Source organism: Nomascus leucogenys, chromosome 19, assembly GCF_006542625.1.
Source record: "Nomascus leucogenys isolate Asia chromosome 19, Asia_NLE_v1, whole genome shotgun sequence".
NCBI lineage: Eukaryota > Metazoa > Chordata > Mammalia > Primates > Hylobatidae > Nomascus > Nomascus leucogenys.
Genome location: NC_044399.1, coordinates 44459199 through 44475069, shown reverse-complemented (window position 1 = coordinate 44475069; position 15871 = coordinate 44459199). Strand labels below are relative to the sequence as shown.

The 15871-nt window shown below is 37.7% G+C and overlaps 1 protein-coding gene across 2 annotated transcripts in view; it reads left to right on the top strand.

The window, feature by feature from the left end:
• The window catches only part of EML4 (EMAP like 4), a 164403-nt gene that overhangs the window by 80409 nt on the left and 68123 nt on the right, over positions 1-15871 (top strand). The window contains exons 3-6 of one of the 2 annotated variants that reach the window (XM_030800373.1): positions 7361-7490; positions 11971-12144; positions 14028-14156; positions 15563-15588. In XM_030800373.1, the coding sequence (XP_030656233.1) occupies positions 7361-7490; positions 11971-12144; positions 14028-14156; positions 15563-15588 (459 nt within the window). The remainder of the gene's footprint in view (positions 1-7360; positions 7491-11970; positions 12145-14027; positions 14157-15562; positions 15589-15871) is intronic. The other variant, XM_030800374.1, reaches the window with a different exon arrangement.

The following is a 15871-nucleotide window of genomic DNA, read 5'->3' as shown; positions in this document are numbered from 1 at the left end:
ACAGGATTAATAAATTAGTGGTAAGAAAATTTGGAATAAACATTTTAAGCAAAGTATTTTCAAATAAATGAAGTTTTTCATAACATTAAAAATGAAATTATCTTGTAGGGATTTGTATTTTTTCTTCAATTAAAAAGTAAAGTCATTTTTTATATTATAGACAGTTTTATGTGTGATTTTTTTTAGCCCCTGTGAAATTAGAATTTATAGTATTGAGTATCACTTAAATTATTGACAGGAAAATGATCATTATCATCTTAAGGTATTTACATTTTCTAGAAGATTTTTCTTTAGAGGTCAAATTAAATTCCTATGGATAAATAGGGTAGAACCCTTTGATGAAGCTGTGGTTCAAAGGACAAGTCAACTTCCCTATCACTGAAGACAGCTATTTTATGGTTTTGCTTAGATGGTGGTGATATGGGAAGGACATAAGTTGTCATCAGATATGACCAAAAGTAAATGTTAATGATGTGTGTGGTAAGGGCTTAATGAAATTCTGCTATGTCGCTTCATAGTAGTATTGCCATTCAGTAAATACCAAAATCAGAAACACACCTAACCTTTAAATATATTTCGTTGTCTTAGTTTATCTTCTCCAGTGTGCCAGCAGTATTTAAAGCTAAGCCCCATTTTTTACTTGAGTAAATTATGCAGGACACTTGACTGAGGTAGAAAATTTTCCCATGAGTTTTTAAGGTGGCCAGTCACTTAAATTTTTCATATACCTTCTCCTCTGTCAGAGAATTCTTTCCTTTTGACGGCATATGTTCATAATATATGCACCAGTTGCAGCTGAATCCTTGCCAAAAGAAAAAAAAATTACCTGTACTTCGGAGCAAAAGGGAAGGCCCAGAGAACACTGGAAGTTTTAGCAGCCAAGAAGACGAATTATGTCACAGCTGGTGCCTGGGAAACTCATTAGGACCTCTTGAGGTGACCAAATGAATGTAATTTGAGAACACAGCCCAATGGCATTATGTGAAGACAAACTGTTAGTACACAATGATACAGAAGTTAAAAAGTTAAATTTATCTGAAGGTGGCAGTCAGTCATTTAAATCAGGAAATTGCTGGTTAAGCCAAAGTGTGAAGCATTTTAGTTGCCACTTGAGAAATGAAAGAACCCAAAGGCAAAATTGAAATATAGGAATCAGTTCTCCAAAAGAAACATTGCTAATTATGTAAAATCTGGGATACTCTAAAGGCACAGATTTATATCATTCAGCTCCTGGTCCAAATAACATTTGGGAGGATTCAGGGATGATCATAGGTTTGCTGTAAATGTTGTTATTGATAAGCACATTACATCCATCAGCTTAGGAAGGTATGAATTGCCTTGGTGGGACCCTTACACTAAAATGACTAGTAATTGTGGAAGGGGATGATGGAATGTCTCATTATTTTGTGTATAGAAGTATAGTCATGCATCGCCTAACAGGGATACATTCTGAGAAATGCATCATTGGGCATTTTTTTCCTTGTTTGAGCATTATAGGGTGTACTTACACAAACCTAGATGGTATAGCCTAGTATGCATCTAGGCTGTTTGGCATAGCCCAGTGGTCCCCAACTTTTTTGGCACTAGAGACTGGTTTCATGGAAGACCATTTTTCTGCAGACTGGGGTGGGTTGGGGGGAGGTGTTGGGATCATTCAAACATACTACATTTGTTGTTTTATTCTTATTGCATAGTAATATATAATGAAATAATTATACAACTCACCATAATGTAGAATCGGTGGGAGCCCTGAGTTTGTTTTCCTGCAACTAGATGGTCCCATGGTGGGGTGATGGGAGACAGTGATAGATCATCAGGCATTAGATTCTCATAGGAGCATGCAACCTAGATCCCTCACATGCACAGTTCACAGTAGGATTTGCGCTCCTATGAGAATCTAATACCACCACTGATCTGACTGGAGGCTGAGCTCAGGTGGTAATGCAAGTGATAGGGAGTGGCTGTAAATACAGATGAAGCTTCACTCGCTGGCTTCTCACCTCCTGCTGTCCGGCCTGGTTTCTAACAGGCCACAAAGTTACCAGTCTGTGGCCCACGGGTTGGGGACCCCTGGTATAATCTATTGCTCCTAGGTTACATAGGCAGTTGTAACACAATGGTAAGTATATGTATATCTAACAAACCTAAACATAGAAAAGATACGGTAAAAATAGGATATTAGAATCTTCTTGGACCACTGTCGTATATGCAGTCCATCGTGGAACAAGACATTATGCAGTGCATGACTGTATATTGGCAGGTGTTGCCTCAGACCAGGTAACAATTACTGTTTACAGAGTGCCATTTCTATATGAGAGTCAAATGCTTCTTTGTCACTTCCACTCAAAATATACTTTTAAGTAGTGGCCACAAGTTGAAAGGCCTAAGGGTACATCTTCCTGTGAAATAAGAGGAAGGCAGAAGTATACAGATAAAATTCCAAATGGGGAAGATAGAATTTGATGGAGTACACGTAGTCCTCAATCTTCTCAAAGAATGAAGCAGGAGTAATCAGCCAATTGAGAAAAATGACGAAGAGCTTGAAAATGAGGAGTGGAAGAAGTATACAGTTGGAGCCATGAGGCATGTGATAGAGAATTCGAGATAAATAAAAGATTTGGAATATCAGCTAGACTATCTCTACCCTTCTGATCAAAACTGTAGCCATCTTAAAGGCCTCAGAAATTATCTCCTGAAAATGATCTATTTTTTGGCACGTTTTGGAATTGTTTTAAATTTTTATTTGTACATCTCTTTTGGCATATGTATTTGTTGCTCCCACTAGATCATACACTATTTGAAAGCAGGGACAGTCACTGACATAGTCATCCCAAGGCTAGCTGAGAAACAATTTCAATTTACAAATCAATAAATTGTTTGTAAATTGAATGCCGGAAGAAGTTAGTTATAGAAACAGGAAGTTGTGATAAAATTACAGTTTTAGAGAGACAGGTTGGGATAGATGCAAGAATAAGAAGATAATATGTACCAGAGTAGCAAGAAGGATTTCAGATTTTGAGCTTTGGAATATGCAGCAGTTCTTAGTGATAACTTTACTGCGTTAGTCTACAATACACTGAAATTTATTTGTATTTAGGAACTGTCAGGCTAAGATGTCAGTAAGGTCATCTACTTGAGTCTGTCATTAAGGAGTATAAACTATAATGATTAGCATTCTCAGGTCATGATCAAGTATAAAAGTTTTTATTGACCTTCATGCTGGCATTATGATGGTTTCCACTGTGATTCTTAAAACTTCCTTCACTTTTTCATTCGCGCTACATAAGTCTTGGTCCCCACCATCTTATTCTCAGACCACTGCCCTGAAATCAGTTCTTCACGTGGCTACTAGAGGGTATTCTCTAAAATGTAAATTGAACTCTGTTTTTCCACTTAAAACCCTTTAGTGATTCTTTATTCTCTATAGATAAAGTCTGCATCATCTGAATGCTACTTAACTCCTCTCTCTGAACTATCCCCTCTTTTGTACTACATGCTGGCCACATCAAGGAGCTTTTTGTCTCCCCACCACCACCCACTCAATACATATGCTCTCTTTGCTGTTAGAGTGTTTCTGTTCCTGTACACATACTGCAATAGGATCCCAGTATCTTATCACTGCCCTTTCAGCTGTCTATTTCTTTCTTATTCTTTAAGGCCTTATTCTGTGTTTTTTTCAAGGAAGCCTTTCTTGAGCACTGTGTCCCTAATCCTTACAGAATTACGTGTCCTTTCTTTGTACTTCCATGATATTCCATTGATATCTCTCTGTTACTGTACTTAGCACATGTTTTCATTGCTGATGTGATTCTCCTTGAAGATTTTGAATTCCTTGATGTCAGTCACTGCCTTATATATGTTTGTAAACATAAGACTAGGATTATAATTGGTCCTGAGTAAATATTTGATTGGTGCATAGATGATGAATACATTAGTTTAGGCAAGCAGAGGTGACTAGCATATGCTGGAGAGAAGGATCATCCAGGTGCAAAAGTGCAGAAGAGTAAAAAGTACTTAGTTTAGGAATTCAGAATAAACTGAAGCATAGGGTGTGAGATTGGGAGTTTCAAGAAATGAACCTAGACTGGTAGGGCCCATAGTGGAAGGTTTTCTTACATCTTGTTAAGGAATTTAGTTTTCATCCTGAAGGTAGTAGAGAGCCACTAAAGAATCTTAAGCTGAGGACTGACAGGCAGATTTATAGTAATTGGTCCAAGATGCCTGTGTTTTTGACATTTTAACATCTCTGAAATTACGATGCATATTACAATTGATACTGTCTTATAGTTCTAATAGGAAATACGTCTTTTTAATGGTACTTAAAATAATGGGGCATATTACAGTTAGTGGCATTAAATTTAAAGATACATAGCATGTGTTCGGTCATTCTGGCACAGTGTAGTGATGCCATAGTGTAGGGTAAAACTGCAAGAAGAGAGACTCGAGATAAACTCACCATAATCCAAAAGAGAAATTTGGTAGTGAAGATGCATCCATTTAGTTGTTTTGATGTTAAGTACTTTCTGTGTGCTAGGCAGAGTGTTCAAGGATTATTTCAACCCTAATTCGAGTTATTAAAGTCATATGCCAGGGGAAAAAAAAGACAAAAAACAAAAATACCTTGACTCTTATCTCATGCCATAAACAAAAATTAAGTCAAGATGGATCATAGACCTCAATGTAAGGGCTAAAACTTACATAAGAAAGATCTTAGTGACCTTGAGTTTGACAAAGAATTCATAAGTGGCACACAAACAAGCACAAGCTATAAGAGAAAAATCAATTAAATGAATTTCATCAAAATTTAAAAATCGTGTTCTTTCAAAATCTGTTTTGAAAATTAAAGCGCAAGCTATAGAATAAGAGAAAATATTTGCCAGACGTGTATTTGTCAGAGGACTTTTATGTAGAATATTTGAAGAACTCGTATGCCTCAGTTATTAAGAAGAAAGCCCATTCTTAAAGTGGGCGAAATGTTTGAGCAATTGAAGTTGATATGCCATTTGAGGCATTGGTAAAAGAATGGTAAAAATGCCTGTAATTGGTGGCCGGGCACAGTGGCTCATGCTTATAATCTCAGCACTTTGGGAGGCTGAGGCAGGTGGATTGCTTGAACCTAAGAGTTAGAGACCAGCCTGGGCAATGTGGCAAAACCCTGTCTCTACGAAAAAAAATACAAAAATTAGCCAGGCATGGTGGTGTGCACCTGTAGTCACAGCTGCTCAGGAGGCTGAGGTAGACAGAGGGATTGAGCCCCAGGAGGCTGTGGCAGCAGTGAGCCATGATTGTGCCATGGCACTCCAGCCTGGGCAACAGAGCGAGACCCTGTCTCAAAAAAAGAAAAAAGACTAGGAAAGAAGAAAAAACTAAATCCAAGGCTTAGCAGAGGGAAAGAAATAAAGATTAGAGCAAAATAAATGAAGTAGGGAATAGAAAAACAGTAGAATCAGTGAAACCAAAACTTACGAGGTAACACTTAATACCCTCTTGAGTTGTGTTTTTTTTAACCTGAAAATAACAAGTGTTGGCAAGAATATGGTGACACTGGAATCCTTGTACATTGCTAGTGAAATCGTAAAATGGTGCAGCCACTGTGTTTGGCATTTCCTCAATAAGTTGAACATACAACAACCGTGACTCAGCAGTTCCGCTCCTAAGTATATACTCAAAATAATTGAAAACAGGTGTTTATATGAAAATTTTTATACAAATGTTTATGGCAGCACTATTCCCATTAGCCAAAAGGTGGAAACAATCCAGATGATCATCAACAGATGAATGGAAAAACAAAATATATCTATACAGTAGAATATTTTTCAGTCACAAAAAAGAATGAAATATATGTGCTACAACATGGTGAACCTTGAAAACATTGTACTATATAAAAGAAGCCAAACAAGGTATGGCTTCTTTGGAGGGTAGAGTACGGGGAGTGACTGCTTAATGGATACGTGGTTTTTGTTTTTGTTTTTTTGAGACGGAGTCTCGCTCTGTCGCCCAGGCTGGAGTGCAGTGGTGCAGTCCCCACTAACTGCAAGCTCCGCCTCCCAAGTTCCTGCCATCCTCCTGCCTCAGCCTTCCAAGTAGCTGGGACTACAGGCGCCCGCCATGACACCTGGCTAATTTTTTGTATTTTTAGTAGAGACGGGGTTTCACCATGTTAGCCAGGATGGTCTCAATCTCCTGACCTCATGATCCACCCGCCTCAGCCTCCCAGAGTGCTGGGATTACCGGCTGAGCCACCGCGCCCAGCCAATGGATACATGGTTTCTATTTGGGGTGATGAAAATGTTCTGGAACTTGGTAGTGGTGATGGTTGCACAACATTGTGAATATACTAATTGTCACTGAATTGTACATTTTTAAATGGTTAAAATGATAAATTTTAGGACTGTTTTACCACAGTTTTTAAAAAGCTACTGATACAACAATAAGTAACTTGTTCGATATACTAGAATTAAATCTGATGACCAGTGATATTTGCATAATTTGGGGGTTAATGTAACTTATATGTAAAAAAAAATTTCTCAAGAGGTTTCAAAAAATAAATGCAGCAGGTCTCCTGATTCCTGTCTTCTAATTCATTCAATCCAATGTAGGACTTATGAATCTGTATTAAGCACGTTAGGCAATTATGATACAAATGACCTCCAACATCTTATTCTTGACAAAAATGCAGTGTTATACCACCATGTGTGGAACTTCCTAAGGTACTTGATATTACTGTGTGCACGTGAGAAAACTTGAGTCCAAAAATTAAAAAATAGAAATATTCTGTATTCCCAAATCTTTACTTGACTCTTAGTATAGATAGGACTGTTTTATCTTGTGATGTTGTGTCTTCTGACCACACTAATACACCAATCACACATTTATTCCACTCCTTGTACTGTGTAAGTTAAAGGAGAGGTTAACTTTATATACTTATGCTTTATTTATATGGAATAACAGTCTAGAATTTAATATTTATGGTTTCTAGGATTTAAAATTTATGGTTTTAACAAGCTGTTTTTGAAGATTGATGGCATGGGATTTATGGTTTACTTGAGGCACACATTTGAATCATGTGTTACAAGGCTGCTGTGTGTGGTAAAGCAAACCATTTAGCTCAGAGAACTAGCCCAATTGTGTTTTAGTAAATTAGTATGGCTTTCCTATAGGTCTGTTTTGATGGGATTAAGTCTTGAGACAATATCACGTGCTGCATACCATGGGGGCATTCTGCTCAAGAGTTATAAACAATAATATACTTTATTTTTTTTCTACCACCCCCTCCTTCCAAATGGACTTAATTTTAAAATTTAGATCTTTAAGGAATATATTCAAATTTGATATAATTTTTTTCCTTAATTATCTTTAGGCCAACCAAGCCCTCGAGCAGCTATTCCCATGTCCTGTATAACCAATGGAAGTGGTGCAAACAGAAAACCAAGTCATACCAGCACTGTCTCAATTGCAGGAAAAGAAACTCTTTCATCTGCTGCTAAAAGGTACCCATTTATGAAGGGGGGAAAAACTAACATTGCAGAATTGTCTGAATGTGGTAGAGGTCTACCTTTAGAAAGAATATGAAATAGAGCTGTTTGAATTCAAGTGAGCATGTCCTTTGAATTCTTAAACTGTGAAAGTAGAGACATTTAGCCTGTGCTCACTCAGCTTGCACTCATCATACCTGTCAAGTTGTGTGAGGAAGCTTTCCGCTCTCACTAAAGAAAGAAAGAACGTTTCATTTCCTGGTTTTGTTTTGTTTCTTTTTAACAAGTATTTATTGACAGCATCACTATATTTAAAGAAATTATATAAGTGAATTTTCCATAGCAAGTGATATATTTGATACAGCATTTTTAAAGGGAAAACAGAATCTTCGATATATCTATGTTAGTGGGAGGTCAAATGCTATTATAACTTTTATTTTTTAACCATAACTATAAAATTAAGGCTTATTTCAAAAATATAGTAGTATCTGGGGTGTGTGGGGGTGTATGTGTGTGTGTGTTAGGGGATGGTGGGCAGGAGGGCTGTGGAATTACAGCAATATAAGTTTCAGTGGATTACAGATTTGCATTCTTTATGTTCTTTTCATCAGTTAACTAATTTACTCCAATTAAAGTGCTCACAGGATTTTCCCCCTTTTGTAATTTCTAGCAAATTATTCGATGTAGAGTTTGGAGAGACCATAGGTGATCAGCTACAAAATCTTACAACTGTTTTCTTCAAAGAATGAGTGAGGAAAAATCTTAAGTAATAAGATCATGTGTAACAATGTACTGATGGAAAATGCTTACCTCAATAAACTAATGCTAGTGACCGAATTATTCATCGGTGTGGATTCATAGATGCTTAACCAAACAGTTGATGACAAGAATGTTGAAGAAATACCAAGATCTTCAGCCCTTTTAGAAATTCCTTCTAGAGGCCGGGCACGGTGGCTCATGCCTGTAATCCCAGCACTTTGGGAGGCCGAGGTGGGTGGATCACAAGCTCAGGAGATCGAGACCATCCTGGCTAACATGGTGAAACCCCTTCTCTACTAAAAAATACAAAAAAATAGCCAGGCATGGTGGTGGGCGCCTGTAGTCGCAGCTACTCGGGAGGCTGAGGCAGGAGAATGGCGTGAACCTGGGAAGGGGAGCTTGCAGTGAGCCAAGATTGTGCCACTGTACTCCAGCCTGGGCGACAGAGCCAGACTCCGTCTCAAAAAAAAAAAAAAAAAAAAAAAAAATTCCTTCTAGAACTCAGTCTTCGTCGTCGTCATTACAGAATCTAGACTTTCCCCTACAAAGGATGCTAAACTTAATTACCTGTACTCCACTTTGAGTAGAAAAAGGGAAACTAAGAAAATGTTAGAAAATTTTAGTACAATTTTAAATAAATTTCCATGTTGTATCCAGTAATGGTTCAGATTCAGCCCATTTTCTTACATAGCTATTGTACTGTTGCTTGTTGCTGGGTAGTGATCAGTATTATGCACATTAGTGATTCAACAATCTAAGGCCAGCTGAGTTTGTTAGTTTATGATTCCGGGTCCCTGTATTTTGCTTTTAAATAACCCAGAAGGAAAATGGCTCTTTTAGGTTGTACTCGGCCCACATAAAACTAGTGACCTCTGTAATCTTGTTGAAGAACAGCAAGAAGTAACTTCTGTTTTTTGTTTCTGTTTTTGAGAGAGTTGGACATATTGGAACTCAGTTTTTTAATTTCAGAGTTAATCTGATATTCTTGAAGTATAACTGTATTTCTTTTTTTATTTTTTTTAATATATATATATTTTTTGAGATGTAGTTCTGCTCTTGTTGCCCAGGCCGGAGTGCAGTGGCGCAATCTCGGCTCACTGCAACATGGGCCTCCCGTGTTCAAGCGATTCTCCTGCCTCAGCACCCAGAGTAGCTGGGATTACAGGCATGCGCCACCACACCCAGCTAATTTTGTATTTTTAGTAGAGACAGGGTTTCTCCATGTTGGTCAGACTGGTCTCAAACTCCCAACCTCAGGTGATCCGCCCACCTTAACCTCCCAAAGTGCTGGGATTACAGGTGTGAGCCACTGTGCGCGGCCAAAATTGTATTTCTTAGCACCTGCTTTTAAAAAAATTGAACACAAAGTAGATAGTCCAGGGGCAGTCTGAAGTCAGAAGTTATCAGAAGTGCATCAGGTTAAGAAATGTCACTTGACATTAAAATATCTATAACATTTTAAACTATTATAATGTGATAAATTGTATATACTGTGTACATTTATTTAAAATGTTCTTGAACAAACTTTCTTGTTGATTATGTACCTTATAATCGAATTAGAAAATGTCCTTTGATTAAGAAAGACATTTAGGGCCCTGTGCAGTGGCTCACGCCTGTAATCCCAGCACTTTGGGAGGCCAAGGCAGGCGAATCAGCTGAGGTCAGGAGTTTGAGACCAGTCTGGCCAACATGGTATAACCCCATCTCTACTAAAAATGTAAAAATTAGCTGGGTGTGGTGACAGGCGCCTGTAATCTCAGTTGCTGGGGAAGCTGAGGTGGGAGAATTGCTTGAACCTTGGAGATGGAGGTTGCCGTGAGCCAAGATCATACCACTGCACTCCAGCCTGGATGACAGAGCAAGACTTCATCTCAAAAAAAAAAAAAAAAAAAAAAAAAGAAGGGAAAGAAAAGAAATAGGCATTTAGTAGTTTCCTACCTTTTAATCACTGGAATTCAAGTCTTGATTCCATCAGCTTTATAATATTGTCAAGAGTGTTTTCAGTATAAGTATGCTTATCCAGTCTGGTTAAGAATAGCAGGTGGTTTATTAACCAAGAGTTAAAGTACAGAATCAAAAGAATTTTATACGTAAATATCTGAAATATTTTAACAGAAGATATATTCACCTGTATTCATTCATCAGTTTTTAAATGAAAGACCAAACCTACCCTCTAAGTATATATCTCTGATCAAATTCCTTGTTGACTGTCTTTCATTAAAATATACCCATAAATAACTTTCTAAAATTTTTAGTTTCATTTCTCAGAAATGAAATGAGTAAGAAATTTAAAACTGGCAGAAGAGTATGTTAAAACCCATCTCTCTTTCTGTGATTTTGTTTCTTTTTTTTTTTTTTTTGAGACAGAGTCTCGCCCTGTCGCCCAGGCTGGAGTGCAGTGGCATGATCTGGGCTCACTGCAAGCTCCGCCTCCTGGGTTCATGCCATTCTCCTGCCTCAGCCTCCCAAGTAGCTGGGACTACAGGCGCCCACCACCATGCCCAGCTATTTTTTTATATTTTTTAGTAGAGACGGGGTTTCACCGTGTTAGCCAGGATGGTCTTGATCTCCTGACCTCGTGATCCACCCACCTTGGCCTCCCAAAGTGCTGAGATTACAGGCGTGAGCCACTGCACCCGGCCAATTTTTTTTTTTTGAAGAGACAGAGTCTCACTTTGTTGCCCAGGCTGGTCTTGAACTCCTGGGATCAAGTAATCCTCCTGCCGTGGCCTTGCAAAGTGCTGGGATTACAGGTGTGAGCCACCACACCCGGGCTCTGTGATTTGTTTGTTTGATTTTTGAGATGGAGTCTCGCGCTGTCATCCAGGCTGGAGTGCAATGGTGCAGTGTCAGCTCACTGCAACCTCCGCCTTCCTGGCTCAAGTGATTCTGCTGCCTCAGCCTCCCGAGTAGCTGGGATTACAGGCACACGCCACTGCGCCAAGCTAATTTTTGTATTTTTAGTAGAAACGGGGTTTCACCATGTTGCCTGGGCTGGTCTTGAATTCCTAACCTCGGGTGATACTTGCCTTGGCCTCCCAAAGTGCTTGGATTACAGGCGTGAGCCACTGCGCCCAGCCGCCTCTGTGATTTTTTAAGTTGTGTCACTCACACTAAATTTAACAGCAATTTTTTTTTTGGTAACTCATTTTTTTTGTAGTCTTTCCAGAGCATTAAACTTAGTTTTCATAGAAATTGCAATTCTCTTTGTATTTAATTAACTTACATAATTAAAATAACAACTGGCATAAACAGATTTGGGGAAAACTTAAACTCTTGGTAAGTTTAAAACTCAGTTGAGTGGAGTAGAAGTATACAGAAAAAAAAACCAGGAATTGGAGAATAACCTATTAAACATGAATACTTAGTGTTCCCTTGGCATCAGTCAGTATGCTTTACACAGATAATCCTCTGATTTGGGTAACTTGAGGTCAAGAGACCTTCATTTGTCCCCCAAAATCTGCCAAGATGGCAAAATTTATTAGAGACCATTTCTGTCTAAAGGGGCAATCTTCATGGGATGTATCGCCTTAGAATTTTTATAAATTCTTTACTGAAGATGTTAATAGCTTCTGGAATTTTCAAAGAAATATTGTCCTTATTGAATGAAAACAGTGCAAATTGTATTAGCTGTATGACTTAGGGTTTTGAATTATATAATAATCACTTTTCTATCGTTTGATTTTTTTTTATTTGTTTAAATGTGTATTGTTCCATGTTATACTTTATTTTACAGTGGTACAGAAAAAAAGAAAGAAAAACCACAAGGACAGAGAGAAAAAAAAGAGGAATCTCATTCTAATGATCAAAGTCCACAAATTCGAGCATCACCTTCTCCCCAGCCCTCTTCACAACCTCTCCAAATACACAGACAAACTCCAGAAAGCAAGAATGCTACTCCCACCAAAAGGTTTTAACTGTCCCCAAGTACAGAGCTAGGGAATGGTTGTAATGATACCTAAATTCTGTGACTTGGGAAAAAGTTAGCTATCCAAGGATTCTGAGAGAAAAGGCTGTGGCTTTGTTTTTCCCTTCTTTGTTGCTTATAATTTATGCTTTATAGCCCATTGGGGAATAAAGAATTAAGGTCACAACTTCTCAGTTAAAACTGGAAAAAAAAAAAAAAACTGTTATAAACAATCTGATGAAAGGAAGGCAGGAATGACCTAGTCTAAAACCAAACAATATTTTCCTAACCAAATTTTTGAATACTTTTTAAATTTGTCTGTAACTATGCATAAATTTATAGCCATGGATAGAAAATGGCCACATGTAATTGTCCTCACTGTATTTTGGCATCATTACAACCTTCAACCTGCAAGGGCCCATCTCAAGTGGCTCTTCATTGTGGCTGCATCTCAGTTTCAGTTTTGGGTCTTGGGAGGATAAGTTCTTGCTTGAGTAGAGAAATGAATCCATTTCACCTGGTCTTTTCTATGCTAAAGGCTTGCTTGAGGGCTTCTCTCTGTGTCCGTAATAATTAATATTTTAAAGTTATGAGAAGGGGAAAAGGGAGAAACATTCTAACAATGTGTGTGAGCCTAAATTGAGAATCTAAACCTGCATGCTGGGAGTTCAGTGCTACAGCTGCCTCCTAATCAAATATTGAGACCAATCTAATTAAATTTGCCTGTTTAGAAATGCTTATTCAAGCCTTGTGATTAGGAATAGTCATATTTTATCATCGTACTTCTGCTTGGAAATCTTAGGAAATTATTAAACCATTTCCAGAACTGGCTAGAATTTTAATAAAATAAATGACAACCATTCCTAAAAGATTTATATTTTTATTTCATCAATTTAATATTTTGCCTCAAATTGCTAATGGAAATTGGGAAAACCAAAATACCCTTCACTTGATTGATGCATGTTTACCACTTACAAAATGCTTTGTCTGTGTGTCTCATGCAGATTCTTACCCAATCTAAATGGTTTGTAATTTTTCTGCCTGCTCTCCTGTGGAGTTTTTCTTGGATATAGCTTATTAATGTTACATAACTTTGGATTGTGTGTGTTTTAAGGTGGCTTTTTATAATCAGTCTCTTTAAGGTTCTGATTTCACTTGGTATCTTCTTTGTCCCAGCATCTTTTTTTCAGCTACTTGAGGTCTCCTGGAAATGTGCTTGCCCTCCTAAATTGCTCTTTGGATATACTGTTGCAAGAAGTATTGGAGACTGGATGAGTTTGAGGATAGTTAGCAATGCAAGGAAAAAATCATTTGTAAAGAAACGAATTTCACTTATAAGTATAGGGAATCGGGATTGCCAATAACCACATTCTTATGTAAAGTCTTGTTTATTTCTGATCATTGGTAAAATTGTCCCTAAAGATATAAACAAGAGTTTATATCTTGTTATATTTAGAAATTGTCATTTGTACCATATGTAATATAATTACTTGAGGACATAATTGCACAAAGAATGAAAATGGCAGCCTTATAAAATTCAATGGCTATGAGAAAATACAGGTTTTTTTTATAACTACAAATTATGAGAAACATTACTCAGATGTAAGGAAATAATTTTTTTCTGTTAACAAAAGTGTTTTTTTAAAAAAATTCAGGTAATATTTGTTCTAGTGAATCTTCTGAGTGATACAGAAAATTATAATACAGATTTGGGAGTTGCCTTGTTTAACTCCTTCACTCATCCAGGCAGTCTTTCAACTAATCCTTCTCTTTTCTGGATTAGCTTTAAGGAAATGTTAATTGCTGCTTTTGTGTTCTGTTTAAATTGTCAGTTACATGTCTTTGACTCTCAGAATTTTTCTCTAAGAAATTCATGTTCCTTCTAGCATAAAACGACCATCACCAGCTGAAAAGTCACATAATTCATGGGAAAATTCAGATGATAGCCGTAATAAATTGTCGAAAATACCTTCAACACCCAAATTAATACCAAAAGTTACCAAAACTACAGACAAGTAAGTATTGCACTTTCTTCATTATATCTGAAAAGTAATAATTATTTGGCTATTATGTTTGCATGTATAGTTATGTATGTCTGGTTTGAATCTTTTTTTTTTTTTTTTTTTTTGAGACGGCATCTTGCTCTGTCGCCAGGCTGGAGTGCAGTGGCACCATCTTGGCTCACTGCAACCTCCACCTCCCAGGTTCAAGCAATTCTCCTGCCTCAGCCTTCCGAGTAGCTGGGACTACAGGCACGTGCCACCATGCCCAGCTAATTTTTGTATTTTTAATAGAGACGGGGTTTCACCATGTTGGCCAGGATGGTCTTGATCTCTTGACCTCATGATCTGCCTGCCTCCGCCTCCCAAAGTGCTGGGATTACAGGCGTGAGCCACCACGCCTGGCCTTGGTTTGAATCTTTTTAAAAACTCTGTATTATAATTTATACTTCTCTTACAGAGTCTCACTCTGTCGCCAGGCTGGAGTGCAGTGGCACAATCTTGGCTCACTGCAACCTCCGCCTCCTGGGTGCAAGCAATTCTTCTGCCTTAGCCTCCCGAGTAGCTGGGGCTACAGGTGCGCGCCACCACGCCCAGCTAATTTTTGTATTTTTAGTAGAGACGGAGTTTCACCATGTTAGCCAGGTTGATCTCGATCTCTTGACCTCATGATCCACCTGCCTTGGCCTCCCAAAGTGCTGGGATTACAGGCGTGAGCCACCGTGCCAGCCCGGTGTATGTTTTCTTTCAAGTCTTCTACAAAAAGTTGTATCTACCTTTCAATGCTCCCAACTCAAATAATACGTCTTTTTTTTTTTTTTTTTTTTTTTTTTTTTTTTTTTTTTGAGACAGTGTCTCAGTCGCCCAGGCTGGAGTGCCATGGCACCATCACTATCACGTCTTACTGCAGCCTTCACCTTCCTGGGCTCAGGTGATTTCTCCTACCCCAGCTTCCTGGGTAGTTGGGACTACAAGCGTGTGCCACCATGCCCAACTAATATTTTTGTATTTTTTGTAAAGACAGGGTTTTGCCATGTTGCCCAGGCCGGTCTTGAACTCCTGGACTCAAACAATTCACCTGCTTCAGCCTCCCAAAGTGCTAGGATTACAGGTGTGAGCCACTGTGCCCAGCCAAATAATAAATCTTAATAATCATATAAGATTTGAGTATTTTTCATAAGTTATTTTTATGCTTTCACTGTTTAGATGCTCTTGTGGGATATTCATTGTTTTATAAAATATTCTATATTAGTAGTTCATCAGTGAGAAACTTTAAAAAATGCTGATTTCTTACTTTCACTTCTAGAGATTTATTTAGTTTATAGCCTAAGCATTAAAACTTTTACAGTTTCTTGAGGTGATTCTAATGGTCAGCCATATAAACTTATAAAATAAATGTGTTTCTTAAATTTATTTTCTAGGCATAAAGATGTCATCATCAACCAAGGTAAATTAAAAATCCTTTTAAAAATTTTATTTTGCCTTAGTTTAATTTTTGCTAATTGAAAATAATATTTTCATCCAGTGCACTTTATCAGTTCATAGTAATCAAAGCAAAGTGCGTTACTGTAGTCATTTAGGAAAATACCAAGTTTTTATTGTAAGATAATGTCATTTTTGTCTCAACCAGCAAAAATGTCAACTCGCGAAAAAAACAGCCAAGGTAAGAATAAGCTACGCAGTTGGTTGCCTTCTAAGTGAATTTTTTCCTGGATCTCTTATTTGGCTTT